A 19,837-nucleotide genomic window follows, 5' to 3' on the forward strand; every position below is an offset into this window, starting at 1 on the left:
AAATACTGGCATAGAGAGTACACTTATAAAGTTTGCAGACGATACCAAGCTGGGAGGGGTTGCAAGTGCTTTGGAGGATAGGATTAAAATTCAAAATGATCGGGACAAACTGGAGAAATGGTCTGAAGTAAATAGGATTAAATTCAATAAGGACAAATGCAAAGTACTCCATTTAGGCTGGAACAATCAGTTGCACGCATACAAAATGGGAAATGACTGCTTAGAAAGGAGTACTGCGGAAAGGGATCTGGGGGTCATAGTGGACCACAAGCTAAATATGAATCAACAGTGTAACACTGTTGCAAAAAAAGTGAACATCATTCTGGGTATTAGCAGGAGTGTTGTAAGCAAGATATGAGAAGTAATTCTTCCACTCTACTCTGTGCTGATTAGGCCTCAACTGGAGTATTGTGTCCAGTTCTGAGCACCACATTTCAGGAAAGATGTGGACAAATTGGAGAGCGTCCAGAGAAGAGTGACAAAAATGATTAAAGGTCAACATTTAAAGGTCTAGAAAACATGACCTATGAGTGAAGATTGGAAAAATTGGGTTTGTTTCATCTGGAAAAGAGAAGACTGAGGGGGCACATGATAACAGTTTTCAAGTATGTAAAAGGTTATTACAAGGGGGAGGGAGAAAAATTGCTTTTCTCAACCTCTGTGGATAGGACAAGAAGCAATGGGCTTAAATTTCAGCAAGGGTGCTTTAAGTTGGACATTAGGAAAAACTTCCTGTCAGGGTAGTTAAGCACTGGAATAAATTGCCTGGAGAAGTTGTGGAATCTCCATCAATGGAGTTTTTTAAGAGCTGGTTAGACAAACACCTGTCAGGAATGGTCAGAGGTTCCCAAACTTGGTTCATGGCTTGTTCAGGGTAAGCCCCTGGCGGGCCATAAAACGTTTTGTTTACCTGAGCATCCGCAGATGCGGCCGCTCGCAGCTCCCAGTGGCCGCGGTTCGCTGGTCCCAGCCAATGGGAGCTGCAGGAAGCAGTGGCCCAGTCTGCGCCATTGGCTGGGACCGGAGAACCGTGGCCACTGAGAGCTGCGAGTGGCCGCACCTGTGGACGCTCAGGTAAACAAAGCGTCTCACGGCCCACCAGGGGCTTACCCTGAACAAGCCGTGAACCAAGCTGGGGAAAAGTTGATGGGCCTTTGGGACTTCTAACTACTCCTGAATGTTCAGGTAGCGGCAGTAGCAGAGAACATCCCCTCCCGCCCCACTACACTATACCCTGCATTGCGCAGGCGTCGGCCGAGGGGGGAGGGCTTGCTGCGGGAGGGCGGGTACCACATGACTAGCGGCGCTCTATGAGTTCAGTAGAGCCGCTCTAGCCACTTCCCGTGCCTCTCTATAGCTGGCCGTGCGTTTCCGTAGGTGCCAGTCACAGGCGAGCGATTTCCGCTTCCGGTGTCCTTGCTTCCTGGTGCGAGGTGAAGCGACCGGAGCCAAGATGCTGCGGAACCTGCTGGTGAGCGGGGCCGGGCGGGTGGGCAGCGCGGCCCAGCGCGTCTCCTCTCCCCGCCGCAGCGTCCCCTGCCCCTCAGCTGCCCGGGCGCTCCGCAGGGAGCCGTCCAGGCCTCGCCGCGCTGTGGGCTGTTCCGGGAGCGCCTCTGGCGGAGGGCAGCGAGCGGCCTGGCGCGCTGAGGGCTGCAGGGGAGCCCTGCCCCGTCTCCCTCGCCGTGAGCGGCTCCGGGGGCCCTGCTGTCTGCCCAGGGCCCGGTGCGGCGCTGTCCGGGGGAGCTGGCCGCTCTGAGGAAGGCCTTTGCTAGGGTGCAGCAAGGTCACGTTGGCTCTTGCCTCAGCCCGTGGTGATGTCCGCCCGACCTTGCTGTCAGCGTCAAACAGCAGGAAACGCCACAGTTGGGGCTTATGTAGGCAGCCCGGTGTCGTCTTTTGCTTTTTTATCTGCAGCTGCCCGTTGAGCTGACGTGAACGTTTGAGAAACAGACCCCGGGTGCTGCACTCTGCCCCCTAGTATCACGGGCAAGAGCAACTTAACGTGAATTTTTAATCCGTTCCGATTCCAGGAGATAAAGTTTTCAAATGATCACTCCTCCTTAGTGATGCTTAGGCACAAGTTTTTAAGGGTTAAGTAGGGAACAATATATGCGTTTCCACTTTTAAGACTATTTTAGACTAAAATAGTCTTAAAAGTGGAAACGCATATATTGTCCCCTCCTTGCTTATGAATGTTAGGGTTTTCTGAGTGGCTCCATTGCTCTGGGATGGGTTTCCCAGGCAAATTAAATATCTACATGAAGGTCTGTAGTGGAAAAGCTCTATCAAAGGGGAGGGAGGATTTTGCATCATGTGCTGAAGATGGGAAGATTCTGGACATGACTCTTTTGGAAGTTCGTTCTATGCCAAGATCCTCTTGCATTATCTCAATCTGTCACACATTTAATTCTGAGCTTTGTAAACTGCATTCTCCTGGAGGAATCTAGCCATCTAGGCAGGTTATTGGTGGGGATACACTTGCTGGGTCAAGGTCTCAAACTGCCAACTAAGGTAGACACTAAAGTTAAAGGAATTGTAGCAAAGAGATGAACATTTACATCACAATTAAATAGCATTGCAGCCCAAGTTTTCTGACATAGGCCAGCTGTTTGGTGTTTAGTGAGGTAGACATAACCTTGGTGTCTTGCCTTCTCTTTTAGAGGTCCTACATGTACAAGAAGATGAGGGAATACAGGATAGATCTGAGACTTCAGGGGTAGTTTGGGGGACAAGGTGCAGTTGATATTACCACTCTTTGAGCCCTCTGGGAGATAAATAAGTTGAGCCATTGTAATGCTGGGCTGTCACTCCACCCCTGTCATGTAAGAGGATCAGCAGTGATTTGTGGTCAATTGTTAAGGCTGGAATGGTTGAGTACCTAACTCAGAAATGGCTAAATGAATTTTGATCAGACATTGGGCTGAGATCATTTGAAAGGTGACTTTAATAGAAAGCTGTGAGCAAGATAAAATTGTTGCAATTAGCTTTTTCTAATTGCAGACTTATGGTAATGAAATGAGATTCTAGGCTTGTATAGTCTTATGACTCAGCACAACAAAATGAAACTGATCAAGACTGTTGTTTTTCTTTAGTGCTGCAGCATAAGCCTGATCTTTGGCACAGAAGAGAAGGAACAGTGGGCATGCAACTATAGCTTCTGCTTTTACCAGTTAAACAGTAATAGTTTGTTGGAGTGGAAATAAAACAAAAACAAAAAAACCCGTGAATCTCTTCTATAAAACTTGAGTCCTTCAATTGATTGATCTTAGTATTACACATTTCCCAAGTTTCAGAAAGCTAAGACTCCCTCAGCATTGTAATTCTAGAAATATGTGTAAGCTGTAAATAGTTAGGAAAACTCTTTTTCACTTCTCTGTGGATAAGTATAACTGCCTTTTTTAAATACTATATGTTCTAACTGTAGGCTCTTCGGCAAATTTCCCAGAGGACCATAAGCACTGCTTCACGCAGACAAATTGCAAACAGAGTTCCAGAGAAGCAGAAGCTTTTTCAGGTATTGAATAGACATGATCAATGTGTAATTTTATTGCAATAGAAAAGATTTTGATAGAATGTATTGATATTTATGTAGTTTGATTGTAGCATTTAATTAGATAGTTTAGAGGAATAAGAAGAGAAAAGATCTACTTTCACATTTTAAATTGGGACTAACTTGTAAAACTAATATATTTCAAATTGACTAAGAGTAGTGTTATATTACTGAAGTGCTCTGTACATGGAAAAAGGTGCATCTTTAGACTTGTCAACTGTTGTACAATCTGACTGCTTGAGTGATAGTGCTACATGGTTTAAAATATATGAATTTGTTTCACTTTCTTGAAATAGCCTTCTGATGGGATAAATGAAATAGTTCCAAATAGGAAAAGTGTGTTCATAGAACAAATAAAAAGTAGAACATGTGTGGGTGAAAACAAATACTTAGGCCTCCATGCATCTGAAGAAGTGCTTTTTGACCCACGAAAGCTTATGCCCAAATAAATCTGTTAGTCTTTAAGGTGCTACCGGACTCCTCATTGTTTTGTAAATACTTAGGTAGTGCTTATTTTGTGGATGAAAGGTGCTGTATTAACATAACGTATTGATATAATGGAATGAAAGACGCTGAGATTTGCAACTTCCAAATAACCTTAACATCAGAATGTAGTATCTAACTTTTGGTGCAAAAAATAAAAAGAACTTGAAGGACAAGATTGACTCTTTAAGTTATTGACTTAAAAAATATGTTGGAACATACTGGCTAGAAAGGATTCTTCAAGAACAATGAAAACTAACAGTATTTGGAAAGAATGATATGGCTACCCAGCTCTCAAAAATGAATTATTTGTAAATTTGGTAAATTTAGAATATCTAAAATGAACAACTTAAAAACAGCATGCACACAAGATTATTCATGTTCCTGTTTTTTTTTTTATGTCTATTAGGAGGATAATGGAATGCCAGTGCATCTTAAGGGTGGAGTATCAGATGGTGTGCTGTATATGATCACCATGGGTCTAACTGTTTTTGGTAAGGTTTGATAGAAAACTGTATTATTAAACAGTTATGTTTCTTGGGTAACCTGAAAAGTAGTCGTCTTTTTTAAAATGTGAATGGCAAGTCTCTTGTACAATTGTGTATGTGTAAAATATGTTAAATGCACTCCATAATAAGGACAAGAAAAGTGTTAGTACAGCATAAATTAAAAACTTTAAACTTTGTTTCAGTTTCAACCTATCTGCTGAAAGCCTGATTTAACCTGTCCGTTAGGAGTACTCACCACATATAGATACAACTTCAAATGTTTTCTTTATTAAAAAAAAAAAAAAAAAAATCAAAGCAAGCACATTATAAAAGTACCTTAAAGCTGCTCCTGAAAAAAGAAGCAAAGGTAAAATTTCATTGGTAAAAGCTTTTCAGTGCTTCAAATGAAGCTCGACTTGAGGCCCTCACTTGCTGTGAGGTTTAGGTCAGGTCTGTCTCTTAATTGGATCCTATATACTCAAAGAATGAGATTTTGCAAAACAAAGGCTAACTTGCAGCTCAGTTTGTATGTGTACCTTTCTGTAAACTTAATCTTTTCTCTTTCCATTTCAGGAACATGCTATGCTGTTTATGAGCTGTTTGTAGCTGCAATGCCCAAGAAAATGAAATGATTCCAGTTTACAAGATGCCTCCTTAATTACCATCTCCTTATCCAATTTCATGTAATTCTTCAAGGATCTTGCTTGTCCTTGTCATAAATGGTTGATTTCATGTTTGGGATCAATATTTATTGTAACATGTTAACTGCAACCAATAAAGCAGTTTTTACATGATTTTTGTGTAATCTGGGAATCTAACACATTCTACATACTTAGAGTTCAGGTTCCTAACAATGAATATATATTTATTAAGTGTGACTAACTCTGTTCATTATGGTATGTGCTCTGCTTAAGCAGAACTCATCTTGCATATAAATTGCAAGAAAGGAAGAGTTCAGTAAGAAGTGTTTTGAAAACAGGAGAAAATGTGAAGTGTCTAACTTTGATTTCTAGTTTAATTGAAATCTAAGCTAGTTAGACCTTACAGTAATTTACAGGAAAAATAAAATCTTCTAATCAATAACAAGTTTTTAGTCTAACTATATCTTTGGTCAGAAATGAATAACATTTTCAAGTTGGAAGGTTTAATTAGCCATATGTTAAGCTTCTTGGTTTTAAAATAACATGTTTAAAGTATTTAGAAATTGAGATATTGCAGGAGGAGTAGAATTTCCTATGTGTTTTAAAATAACAGTAAAGCAGCTTTCCTTTCACTGCTTCACCAAGCTAAGACAGCATCATTGAGCCTGCAAGGGAACACAGTATACCTATGGAATATTTTTTTATATATAATTTTTTATGTGCGGGTGGTGATGGCGGGTACTCTTTTCGGTTAAATTCACATCTCTGGTTGGTCGTCTTGGTGCTTTTTCTTCTTAAAAAACACCACTTAGTAAAACCCCATGTTTGTCTATTTCATGAAATTCTGTAGCTTATTTCTGTGTACTTGCCCTGCTCACGTGTATACTTGATAAGCGTTTCTCTTACTGCTGCTGAAATGAGCAGAAATCGATTCATTTTATGACTTCTATAATCTCAAACTGAACAAGTCTGCTTCTAAACTGATCACGGTAAATCAAAGCAGTCAACTGTAAACTACTTGGTTCTTGTTGTCATGTTCACAACTAGTAGCAATACTGGGTTTTGGTATAGGGTAAAGTAATAAATGAATCTGAAGGAGGAAAGTCCAGGACAGTAATATAGAGTCTGATCTCAGTTTTCCAGGTGTAAATCCAGAACAATTCCCCTGACTAATGCAGCTACAGTGGTTTTACAATAGTAGACACTTAGGACTTTGGTTACTAATGAAGTATAGGTCAAATTGTTCCCTATTGTAGTACAGACACCTACCATTAGAGAATGAATGGTGTTGGCTTATGAGCAATGTTATAGGTGAGTGGGGCAGGACTCAACAGCGTGGAGATGATTTTTTTTTTTTTTTAAATGCTGTTACCTACTGCTATACTTCATTTAACAATAGAAAGGCATCATAGTGTTCATAATTGCACCAGCAAAGCAACAAAACAGCATTTTTGTAGCCAGAGTCGGATAGATGCTGTAGCTGATGGAAAAGAATTGGAATGTAATTGAACAAGGTGCATGTCGTCTTGTAGGAGGAACCCTTCATAGTAAAATATCCCAGAAAAGTAACTTTTTTATTTTGGGGAAAAGCTTGTACCCAGTCATTCTTTTTTCAGTTTGTAAAATATCTATTGTTTGCCTATTCGTATAAGACTTAGTCACACAATTAACAAATTTAAATGACCAACAAGCAAAGGTTTAGGGTTTTTAAACATATTTCTTCCTTTCTGTACTTAGTGAAACTAAAGTGATTGCAGAATGTGGGTGCCAGCCTACTTCATATTTTGCTTTCAGAGCATTTCTGACCATCATACATCTCACTACTACCAAACTTGAAATCATGGAGTTTTTGAGAGCCACAGGCAAGCATGCTACTTTAGACAACTGAAATATGACAAATGTGTGTGTCCAGGAGCAATACAAAGAACAGAGAAGTGAGGAAGGAATAGAATAGATTTTCACATTATGACTTCCAGGGAATTGTCACATGTACACTGCCTGTTACAATAAGCAGAGACTAGTGAGGAAACAGCAACCCTAATAAATGGGTGTTTGAGAGATTTAGAGGAGGAGAGCAGACTGCTGCATGAGGGAGGTCAATGCATATGAAGAGAGCACACATGAGTGAAGAGAGAAGGCTGAAGGAATGGAATTGATGGGAGGGAGAGCCTGATGTTCATTGTCTCAGTGTAACTGTAAGGAGGTGAGCTGACTGAATGTTGACACATGATGGAGCTGCAGCCCAAATTATCCCTTCATTCTCCCCTTCACACACTGAGGCAGCCTCACATTCACAAACAGGAGGAGTGATGGAATAGATGCCTGCAGATGCTGAGCTGCCCAGTGCCATCCTCTGGGATCACTGGGGTAGGAATTGAACCACTCACCCACAGTTCTGTATATAGCTGCCAGCCTCTGCAGATGTACCAACTGTAAGATACTGCTGAAAGAAGTAAAAGAAGCCTTGTAGGCACCGACCATTTCTTCAGGAGATTTAAACAATGAGATCTACATATTCACCTTACAAAATGCAGGACTATCCCAAACTGAAAGGGATCTAGCAGACAAAGATATAACAAGATCCAATGACTGCAAGTTGACAAGCTAGACAGATTCAGACTGGAAATAGGGTGCAAATTTAACAGTGAGGGTAATTAAATATTGGAACCACTCACCAAGGGTTGTCATGGATTCTTCATCACTGGAATTTTTATATCCGGATTGGATGTTTTTCTGAAAGATATGCTCTAGTTCATACAGGAATTTATTTAGGGAAGTCCTATGGCCTGTGTTATACAGGAGGTCGGGCTAGGTCCCTTCTGGCCTTGTAACTTATGGGTCCCCTGCCCCCAAATCACTTCTCTAAGCTGTCATACTGGCTATCATTATCATTCCTTACTATTGCATGTTGCTTCAGCAGCCTCTGTCATTGAGATACAAGGGCCTTATTCTACACTCCCCCCATCACGTCCCAATTATGTTATATATTGAAGAGATGGAGCTGGCGCTGTATAACTGCAAAAGTGAGTCAGACAAAATTATGCACAAACTGACCCTGATCGGTCAAATCTGACTGCAAAGAAGTCATTCATGTGGTGAGAGTTCTTCGTGAGTCAGAACTAAATGTATGTTTCCAACATATATTATTGTCCATCCTTTTGTGCGTATGCTTGTGCAGTCTTTTATTGATTTTCAGACAGTCCTGCTTAGTAAAACACCTCTTTTTAGTTTAGCTTTCCTAAATTCTGTTTGAAGCATAAAGCAAACAAAAAAATCCCCCCAAAGACAAAAAACTCCAAAACAAATAAAAAGCATCTGCTGTGATCATTTATTTTTTAAAAAAGATAAACCAAAATAAATCACTTTTGTGCTTTTGAATGTACAGTGTTTGTTCAGCAAATGAGCACCTGTCAATTTATTTAATGGTACCAGCTGGTATCATTAAACAAACACTTACCTGTTTGATACTCCGCAGCAAATGGGAATACTTCTTGAGGTAAGGAGTGAATCCCCAAGGCTGTAGACCCAGCAGGGAGAGCCAACAATGTGAGGCCTGTTCTCCTCTACAGTAACTCCTTACTTAAAGTCATCCCGGTTAACCTTGTTTGTTGTTAAGTTGCTGATCAATTAGGGAACATGCTCGTTTAAAGTTGCACAATGCTCCCCTCTAATGTCATTTGGCAGCCGCCTGCTTTGTCCACTGCTTGCAGGAAGTGCAGCCTGTTGCAGCTAGCTGGTGGGGGCTTGGAACCAGGGTGGACCGGCAGCCCCCCATCAGCTCCCCGCTCCCCTAAGCTCTCTGTGCCGCAACTGCCTAGCAGGCTAGCAATTGCAGCTATCTCTCCCCCTACTGCCATGTGCTGCTCCTGCCCTCTGCCTTGGAGCTGCTCCCCCAGCCTCCTGCTTGCTGTGCGGGAGTGGGGGAGGGAGGGAGCTAAGGTCAGGGTCTCCCCCTGCTCTTACACCCCGCTTACTCCTTCTCCATATAGAGCAGGGTGGGGACACAGAGGGAGGGACAGAGAGAGCCTGGGTCAGCAGCTGCTGGCTCAACTTCCTGATCCACTAAAAAGACAATGCATTTAAGAATGGGTCAGTTTACTTAAAGGGGCAGTGCATTTCTGTCTCTCTCCCACACACAAGGTGTGTGTCTGTCTCTGTCTGCTATGCTATCTCCCCTCCCGCTCCATTTGTGCTGCCTTGTAGAGTGTGAGCCTACATTAACAACAATGTGTTAATCCTTGAGGACTCAGCCTAGTGCTAGTTCATCATTTAGCTTAGCAGCAAGGCATTCCCTGGGAAATATCCCGCCCTCTTCCACCCTCTAACTTCATCACCTCAACCAAGCTTCACAATCATCATTGCTGTGAACAGTATTAAATTGTTTGTTTAAAACGTATACTGTGTGTATATCTATATAATATATAGTTTTTTGTCTAGTGAAAAAAATTTCCCTGGAACCTAATCCCCCCCTATTTACATTAATTCTTATGGGGAAATTGGATTCGCTTAACATCGTTTGGCTTAAAGTCGCATTTTTCAGGAACATAACTACAACGTTAAGTGAGGAGTTACTATACCTTGTCTCCCTATTTGTCAAGCCTTGTTTCTGGGATGGGAAAGGGGAAAGCTCATTCCTATGAATAAGACCAATAGGTTTGCTGTTTGAATAAATCATCATAGGCCTGCATGGGGATGTGTTAGCTAAAGGGTTATGCACAATCCAATCTCTCTCTATGAGGATATTTGCAAAGAAGCCTCCCAATCAAGCCTGCTCCTTTAGAAAACACCACCAAGCTAAATTTGCAAATAGTGGCGGATGGTGCCTTGGGTAGAAGGGTATTTACTGCACACTGTGGTTCCTTGGTAAAACAATCATTTACGTTATCATCCTGTGGAGCATCAATATTTATACACAGCACATTTTAAGAGAATTATCACTCGTTACTTTTTACGTGCCCAAGGGAATGCAGGAGAAAGAAGAATTTGTTCTTAACTGATACTTTCCTTTCTTCAGGTTCCCAAGTCCATCAGTCTGATTTCTCAAAAACAGCAAGATCTTTTTTGTGTCTCTTTATAAAGATATATTTCTCTGTCTTGTCTCTGCAATGCACGGAATTTATGTTGTTCTAATATTTAAGTGTAAACTAGCTCGTTTAGTGTATTCACAGCTCTGGAATTTTCACTGGTGGGATTTTCTGGGCGTGGAGCTGAGCCACCTGCCAGTCCTTGACAAGTCTAATCAGGTTTGCTATATGCCTTAGACATAGAAAAGCTCAAGGTGATGACTGGTGGATGTGGAATACCTGAAAAGGAATGATCAGGTAAGAACAAATTCTTCCATTAAAGTTAGACTATATATAACCATCAATCATGTCTCTTTGGGGTTTACATACCAGCACATAAGGGGCTATAGTAGAAATGACTGTGCAGAAAGACATGGAGATTTAATGTTTTAAAAAAAAATCAAATTAAAGCTTTCTGGAAGCAATTAGGCATGTTGCAAAATAAAACATGAACGAGCCAAGGACATAGTAATGTTATAATAGTACATTGCAGAAAACAGACAATATTTAAATACACTGCTTTCCGTAATGGGAAATTGTCAACTCATATTTCAGTGCCACAGGAGTATTGTTCCCAAGGGTCAAAGATAAATGGTCCCCATGGTTTCTCACTGTAATAAAATGATACTCCTGGTTGCAAATAGCCACACTATGTAGTAATCTCTTCTCAGAGGCTGTCAGAGGTGTTGTAGCCATCTGGATAGTGAAAATATAGTTCCCACTGATTGCACAAGGAGCAGGGTGTAAGAAATTGGTTCACGGTAAAAAATTCTTCTGTAGAAATTTAAGAAACTTTTGATAATGTCTTTAACTAGGACAGCTTAATTTACCACAAAGATCCAGAACTCAGAATGACTACAGCCTCTCCTGCCATAGCCTCTCTAGCCTGACACCTTGTCTACTCTAGTGGACTACACCAGCATAGCTACAGCACCATAGCTATGTCAGCATAACCCTGTAGAGTAGACACAGCTTACACTGATGTAAGGATTTTTCCCAGTTGCTGTAGGAACATCACCTCCCTGAGCGATGGTAGCTAGGTCCATGAAAGCATTTTTCTATTGATGTAGCTGTGTCTACACTGGCCCCGGGGGGGTTAGGCTGGCATAGCTACAGTGCTCAGGGGTATGGAGTTTTCATACACTGAATGACACAGCTATGTTGACCTAAATTTTAAGTGTAGATCACATCTAAGAATTTCCTTAAGACCTGCAGGAATAAAATCCAGTTAGTAAATAAGACACTCAGGTCCAGATCCTCAAAGGTATTTATGTTCCTAACTCCCTTTGAAATCAATGGGAGTTAGGTACATAAATAGCTTTGAGATTATGGGCCTGAGTATCTCACATTCTAGAGGTGCAAGAGGTGAAGGAGATGTTTCCTACAAGAACAACCACTCATCTCTCCATCAAGGTGTAATTTTAAAAACCTGTATCAGAGCTTTTGTCCCTTGATATCTAAGCATCTGCACAGGGAGCATGTATGTCATGTCTAGTTGCTCTTCCAAAAGAGGATAGTAGAAGAAAGTTAAATGAGTGCATGTCCATCAACAAGAAAGTCCATTTGGGGGGTCTAACATATTTTAGTAAGTTTGATTTTTTTTTCAGTGGCTGTTAGTTAATATATATTGATTACAAATTATTTTTTGATTAAAATCCGATTTTCTCTCACTGTTTGCTCCTTTTTCCAGTGAGAGAAAAGGTAAAAGAATGAGAGAAAACAGTTTATTTTCCCACCTAAACTTTTCAATTTTTTAAAAAACCTCATTACAATTTTACATTGAAAAATGAAACATTTTGTGAAAAAATTTGAAAATTCCAAATTTTTCATTTTTTAAAAAATTCACAAAACACACTTTTTTTTAAACCAGCTCTTGTAGCAAAGGCTATTAGTAACCTTGTCTCCACTTTGTTTCCGAGCATACTGATAGCCTTTGTGGAAGGGTGGTTATTGTGTTAGAACTACTGATGATTATGTAAGTCTAGCCACTGTATTACAGCAACATTGCCGCTGTCTGAACTTAACCACAATTTAATGCATGAGCCTGTACTGCCCGAGCTTAAAAGCATATTCCTCTTAGCCAAGCCTGTAGCAGGCTCATCAATCTCTAGTGGTCTAGCCACCATGAGAGGGGGACAGAGTGCCACATCAAGCAGGCATGGGTTACATATGCACATACCTAATGTTAAGCACAGGAGTAATCCCACTGAGGCCCAGCCATTTACCCCAGCTGAGATTCTGGCTTTTATAGAGCTTGTACTGCACAGGGATTTTCCCTCCCTTTCATTCTGATGGTTATGTAGTTACTTGACTTGCTGGGAGGATTGTGTTTTGTTCTCCACAGATGGCTGACCATGGTTTTGTTTCAGAAATTGTCATGATCAAGTAACGTGAGGTTGCTTATGAATGGGGTGTTTTGCGTCATGTGAACTGTTGAAAAAAGTCCAATCAAGCAGTTATTTATTATCACTCAACAGGTTTGCACCATCACGAGCCAGTTAGAGAGTTAAATTTATAATCTCCGAGATGAATTTCAGCCAATCACAGCCCAGAAAAATTAAACAAATGACAATAAAACCTTAGTTGACACCTCGTATGCAATAACGTCACCCGTCTTCCACTGAACATTCTCTCAGACAATGATTCGGTTTAATGACCTTTCCTAAAAAAACATTGGTTTTATAAAACCACTCTCACCTAGTTATTCACATAACCATGTCCCGGTACACAAAAATAGGAATCAATAAGCTATGAGAGGGAGCAATGATGCATTTGTGTGGGGAATCAGACATAGCGTTAGTAGGACTAAAGCCCTCCGAAGCCCCCGCATCAGAGTAGGAGGAAAGCTATGGAGAGCTTAAGAGGGTAAAGCAGCAGTTTCTAACTGCTTGTTCCTCACAAAAACTGGAACAATAACAAAGAAACTAAGTGGCTAATATAAATGGCTCTTCTTTGCTGACCCTGGGGCTAGACCTGTCAACTAGGGAAGAGCCTGAGGCCTGGTCTACAATGGGGGGGTCGGGGAGGGTGAGCTAAGTCGGTCTAAGTTACGCAACTTCAGCTATGAAAATAGCATTGCTGAAGTCGACATACTTAGAGCTACTTACCGCAGTGTCTTCACGGGGGTAGGTCGATTGCTGATGCTCCCCCATCGACTCCGCCTACGCTTCTCACTCCGGTGGAGTACCAGAGTCAACAAGAGAGCGCTTGGCGAAGACACGATAAATCGAGCCCCGCTGGAGTGATCGCTCCGGAGATAAGTGTAGAAATGCCCTTTAGAGTAAACTCTGGGCTATGGTCCATCTAAAGTTATTGGCTGGATGACTGGTGTGGGATCAGCTAGTAAAGTGCTTACTCCCATAAAAGGATGACTCTAGGACTTCCTGAGAAAGTTAACTGAAGTAATTCTGAACAGTGACATTGTGGCAAACACTTATCTGGAGAAGGAGGAGGTGCAGAGTCCTGATCAGGCATTCAGCTGCTGAAAGAGGGGATTTCTCTGAAGAACCATGAGTAGCCTCCATTCCTTCAGAATACAGGGAGCTTTCATGTGCTGGCAGCTCTGAAGGCTGTTTAGGTTGGCTCAAGCCCTTTTAACTACAATTTTTTTTTAATCAATTTGATTAAAAAACAAAATGCTTCTACGTCAAGTTTCATCATGATGTGAACTTTTATTGTGGATGTCTACCCCCTTGGGAATAGACATTTATAATGGAAAGGCTGACACATACACACACAATCTTATCTATTGCAACAGTATGCTAAATGGAAATATATAATTAAAACATTTTACTGATCTCTGCTGCTCGGTGGAAAAATTACAAGCTGTGTAGGGATCAGGCCAACACTGTTATCAAGGCTTTCTCAGTTATCTCTTACAGGCAGTGAGACACATTTTGCTAATTATAGTGTGGGGTACTAATATGTGCTGTGAATGTATCCCACCGGGATCACTGTGCCACAGATCTACAGGCAGTGCAGAAGTACCAGAGTATATTTTTTCACTTGGGCCAAAATTTTCAGAAATGGGGGCCTAAACTTAGACCATGTATATAGGTATTTAAATAAATGGTCTGATTATCAGAAGTGCTGAGCACCCAGAAGATCCTATTGATTTTGATCAGGTAAGTAATACAAAAGTTCCCATGACAAGAAGTTCTTGGTAAAACAGAATCAGGAACCATAATCAGCATTTGGATTTGCTAACTTCTGGAGATAGCACGCATACTCTAACTGGACTGCCTCACATGCGGAAAGTGACAAGGCAAGAGCAGTATCAGGGGGTAGCCGTTTTAGTCTGTATCTACAAAAACAACAAGGAGTCTGGTGGCACTTTAAAGACTAACAGATTTATTTGGGCATAAGCTTTCGTGAGTAAAAACCTCACTTCTTCGGATGCAAGAGCAGCCTTCCGTGATATTACTTCATTAGTTAATGGTTACAAATACATGTTTTTAATAGGAAATTACAGAATTTCTGATCTCACAGCAGAGACATTGTTCATTAAAAAAACATTGGGGACAAAACATTAATACAGTGCTCTTTAAAAGTGGAGTGTACCTTGGGATACCTGTGTGAGAGAGCTTTACCTCTGCGTTGTTATTCAAATCCAGTCCAGGTTGGTAGTGACTGGAACTCACTATCATCTGATGGCTGCTTGGTCTATTTGAAATAAATGTGCTAATCTCATGCCAGTTTCCAGTAAACAGATGTTTACATTACAAAATCACTACAACAATTGGAACCAACTGGCATGCTTGATAGCAGTCTTGGCCCGGAGGACAGGGATGGAATAGGTCTTGTAGAATAACAAACCAAAACAAAAAAATCCTACTATCTCCTCTTTAAGCTAGGTCTGAGGTACAGTAGGATGCACTGAGAAGCTTGCACTGCTTCTTGTCAGAACTGTAGCCATTCTGTAGTTAAACAGAGCACCCCATTCTCCTGGAGGTTAATCCAGCATCTTACCTATGCACTAATATCCATTTATTAATAACTCGTGTCCACTCCCTGTTAATATTTTGTTAAAGTATCTGCCAGAGATAAAATCAAATAGTAAAAGCAATGGATTGGAAATAGGGAATACAGAAATATAAATTAATGTATACCAAAACCTCTCCTCTGCCATCTCTTGGAAAATATTAGGCATTTTAAAAAACAATGCAGATGAAGAAAGAACTGAAAAATACAGCCATAAGTAAGGAAGGATCATATGCTCAGTGATGGACTAAGGCAGAAGCACTATAGGCCTGTGTCTAGGGCTCCAGCTCCTGAACTTATGTGATTACATTAAAAAAAATCAGCTTTTATTTTAAAAATAGACCTATGATTGAAAGGAAAACTTAAAAATGGAAACCAAGTGAAACCAATACAGTGGTGTCTACCTGAGTTTGCAGAGAGCCTGAAACAATAGTTCTGAGCAGCATGAACTGCTTCTGTGCATCTCAGTGTGGAAATCACTCCAAGACCCAGTGCTCTGAGGACCTCCACCACCAACCTAGTGGAGGACGCTATGCATGGCAGAAGTGCTGTGGACCCAGCCCACACATTCAAGCAGTTACACCATGGATGCTAAAATAAGTACTAGGGAAGCTCCCAGCTGCCACCTTAACTTCTGGGGTATGAGTGTTGGCCCCTGCTGTTCCAAAAAGAGAGATGGCTCTGACTGTCACTTCCTCTTCTGATACTCCAAGACAATAGAGAAGGGAATTTTAAGCAGAATGGTGTGAAATCTATTTGCAAACGGGAGATACTGAGGCATTAGAAAGAAACTGTTATGTGTAAAGGATACAGGTACGAAAGAGGGCACAAGAGGTCATTTTATCATTAAGCTCCCCCCCCCCAACTGTTTAAACAGTAGAGTATTTCTAATGTTAGTAATGCACAAGCAGGTGCTTGGGGCGGCCAAGGGAGAGGGGTGGCACCTGTGGCAATTTGGGGGCGGCAGGTCCCTCACTCCCTCTAGGAGCGAAGGACCTGCCGCTGAACTGCTGCCGCCGATCGCGGCTTCCCCCCCCCATTGCCGCCGCCAATCACGATTGCGATCGCGGCTTTTTTTTTTTTTTGCTTGGGGTGGCAGAAATGCTGCAGCTGGCCCTGGTAATGCAGGATGGCAAGTTTCTTTTTTTAAGGATAATTGATGTGGCATTTTCAAGTGTCTGGGCTGCTGATGTAATGCCCACGCATACCCCAGTCGCTGGTGGGCGGGATTGAACAGGGGACCTTTGGAGCTTAGTGCATGAGCCTCTACTGCATGAGCTAAAAGCCAACTGCCAGTTAGTCTCTAGAGCAAACTAATTAATATCTCTCTCTAAGTGGTCTCGGTGCCACTAGATGGGACCACAACATCACATCCAGAAGGTGTGTGGGTTATATTGACACCTGTGTGTAACGACAAACAGTGCTTTTATACTAAGTAGCTTTGCTCATGTCTGATCCTATACTCCTTGTTCACTCGCATAGACGTCCATAGGAATTTTAGATATGCAAGGAATGCAGACTAGAGTCTGATTTCTTTTCAGTAAGTCTGCATAGTAGTAACTGAGGACATGGCATGAAGATAATATAGTTGCACAGGTGTTATTGAGGACATAATTAGGACAGCAGGCTCTTTATTATTGGTGATGATATATTAAAAGGAAAGACTCCAGCTTGACCCTCAGATCCCCCAGGCTAAGTTTGCAGAGCTGCAAGTTAGGAAAAAACAACAATATTTTTACTTTGAAACCAAGAGAGTTGTATATGGACTCATTGAGAGATACAGACTTCTCCAATGCCACTTTTACAAAGTCACTTTTCAGAGTAGAATTGCAAAATTTAAAAAATCCTTCTACTTCAGACTCCACTTTCTCCCTGTAAACGCAGTTCATTTCCGGCTGCTGTGCTCACATCTAAAGGTGGACATAGGACGATAGTCACTTAAGGTAAGTTATTAGGTCCCTACCAAATTCCTGGCTATGCTAAACGTGTCACGGACCATGAAATCTGGTCTTCTGTGTGCTTTTACTCTACAGATTTCATGGGGGGAGACCAGCATTTCTCAAATTGGGGGTCAGATCCAAAAGGGAGTTGCAGCGGGGTTGCAAGGTTATTTCAGGGGGGTTGCGGTATCCCCACCTTTACTTCTGTGCTGCCTTCAGAGCTGGGCAGCCAGAGAGCGGCGGCTGTTGGTTTGGCACCCAGCTCTAAAGGCAGTGTCCCACCAGCAGCAGCGCAGAAGTAAGAGTAGTAATACCATACTATGCCATCCTAACCTCTGCATTGCTGCCTTCAGAGCTGGGCTCCCAGCCAGCAGCTGCCACTCTCCAGCTGCCCAGCTCTGAAGGTAGCGCTGCCGCCAGCAGCAGTGCAGAAGTCAGGGTAGCAGTACCACAACCCCCCCCTACAATAACCTTGCGACCCCCCAAAACCTCCTTTTTGGGTCAGGACCCCGACAATTACCACACTGTGAAATTTCAGATTTAAATAGCTGCAATCATTAAATTTATGATTTTTAATATCCTGTGATTGTGAAATTGACTAAAATGGACTGTGAATTTGGTAGGGCCCTAGTTATTATATACTGGCAGCCACTAGAATGTAACCCCCCAAATGCTCTCCATAAATGTATCATAGAGGCTTTTCAGTGGTAGCCCATCAAAATACCAATATATTTTATGTAATTAGTCCTAGGATGTTTAGTTTCTGATGCCCCTGTGTAGGCTGTTTAGCCCTATGGACCTGTGTCATGACCTGCTGATAACTATGAGAGTTTGTGTCATGTGGCTGCCCCCTGCCATTCTCTGAACCTCCCTGGAGAGAGGCATATGAAAGTAGAGTCCACCTACGTGGTCTTTTTGTAGTTTGTCCCCTCCAAGCAGTGTAACCATGGCAGTTTCATTGTGTGTAAGGCCTTTTATACCCAAGGGAAGAGATGAGTGGAGACAGCATTTAACCTAATGGCTTTTAAAGTTCCCACTGAACCATTAATTGTACATATATAGGACCAGCATCCACTGGCTATGAAGATATGGTTTGGTCATCCACTTATATAATATAGTTCTAACCATCCACTTTTATAACATACCTCTAACCATCAACTCTAACACTGTGCCTCTATATCAGGGCTGCTTCTGACGTTAGAGATACCTTTAAAGTATCTTTTCCCATCCCTTCTGCAGATCTGCTGTCACAAAATGTGTACTGAAGTTCTTGGACATCAGAAATGTGAACTCATGAAAGTGAGGTTACAAATCTGTGTATCCATGTTCAGAAATTAAACCTGCATCATTTCAAGATTCTTTGTGTGTTAATATTTTGGAATTCCATGTAGGGGGTGACGTATTTAAGAAATACAAAAGTTAACAAATGCAAGGAAAACCAGTGATGATTATTATCCTTTAATCATATGTCTGATAAAAGGGGATGTGTTGGGTATAGTGTATTACAATGTTCCACAAGTAACAACTAGTGGCCAGTATAATTCAAGAGAAGTATGTGTCTTTTTGGATGATAAATTCTCCCCGGCAGCTTGTTGATCTCTCAGTGAACTGTCAGTTAGAGGAAAACCAGGGATCACAGTCTTGGTGTTGTGGAATAACATTATGTATGGAAAAATGCATATGAAAAATAGCTGTAGGCATAATTAAACAGAATGGGCCAGATTCATCTCTGGTCTAACTTCACTAGAGTACCAGGGATTAATGTATAGAGTTATATAAAAGGATACGTATAATTTGTCCTTTATATAAGACTCTTCTTTTCTTAGTATAAAATCTCAACATAAATAAAACCTAGCCATGACAATAGCTGAATATAGGCAGCATAGCTGATTGTGTTAGATTTCATGAAAGGAATTTATGTGACCTTTTATGGACACAACTTTGCACACTGTGTTTTACATTTGAGCCTTGGCAGATTGACAGGTAAATGTGAAGTGCTCTTGGCTGTTATTTGTCTAGTTTACGGCCTTTCCTGCACTTCCTACGCAGGCAAAACCCCCTTTGGCTTCACTGGGGCGTGCTGCCTGAGTAGCAAGTGCAGAAATGAGCCCTAAAATTATAAACTGATCTCCTTGAAATAATGTAAATGAATGTACAACTGAATTTGGAAAACTTTTTTAATTAATGTGGAAATTGGGGACATTCACATTTGCCATCTCATGCCCCTCGTGTTTCAATGTTAATATTAGAAAAACTATTTATTTTTGCAATGGCTGTTTAAAAAGCACAGACTCTTATAAAACTTCCCAATCAAACTAGAAATCTGGTTCCTTTCTATTAATATCTCTGGTTTTGACTGACTTGTTTAGTTTTCCATCTTTTTGTTTGTTTATCCACGTGATCATTTTACATTTTCAGAATGTTACATGATGGGAAAGATCAGTTATAAAAACTAAATGGAGTTAACAGTTACTAAGGAAAATGCACCTGGCGAGAGCTATCCTAAACAATGATTTCATTGCCATAGCACTCTCCTGGGACACTCTGCTTTCATATCCTGTCCAGTAAATGCAGAGATTTAACATAGACCCTGTGCTGGAAGTTTAAGCTCGGTAATTTAAGAAGCCATTTCTCATAATGGGAGGTCAGACTAGTGCTGCCCTCTGAATTCCAGTACTGAAATGGAGGGATC

At 41.3% G+C, this 19,837-nt stretch overlaps 1 protein-coding gene across 1 annotated transcript; it reads left to right on the plus strand.

The window, feature by feature from the left end:
- Positions 1–1,322: 1,322 nt before the first annotated feature.
- Positions 1,323–5,315, plus strand: LOC117875171 (cytochrome c oxidase subunit 7A2, mitochondrial). The gene is made up of 4 exons (XM_034766196.1): positions 1,323–1,471; positions 3,425–3,514; positions 4,443–4,527; positions 5,095–5,315. Exons 1-4 carry the CDS (start codon positions 1,454–1,456, stop codon positions 5,151–5,153), a joined length of 252 nt encoding a protein of 83 aa, XP_034622087.1. The 5' UTR covers positions 1,323–1,453; the 3' UTR covers positions 5,154–5,315.
- Positions 5,316–19,837: the final 14,522 nt, after the last annotated feature.

The sequence above is a fragment of the Trachemys scripta genome, chromosome 3, assembly GCF_013100865.1.
Source record: "Trachemys scripta elegans isolate TJP31775 chromosome 3, CAS_Tse_1.0, whole genome shotgun sequence".
NCBI lineage: Eukaryota > Metazoa > Chordata > Testudines > Emydidae > Trachemys > Trachemys scripta.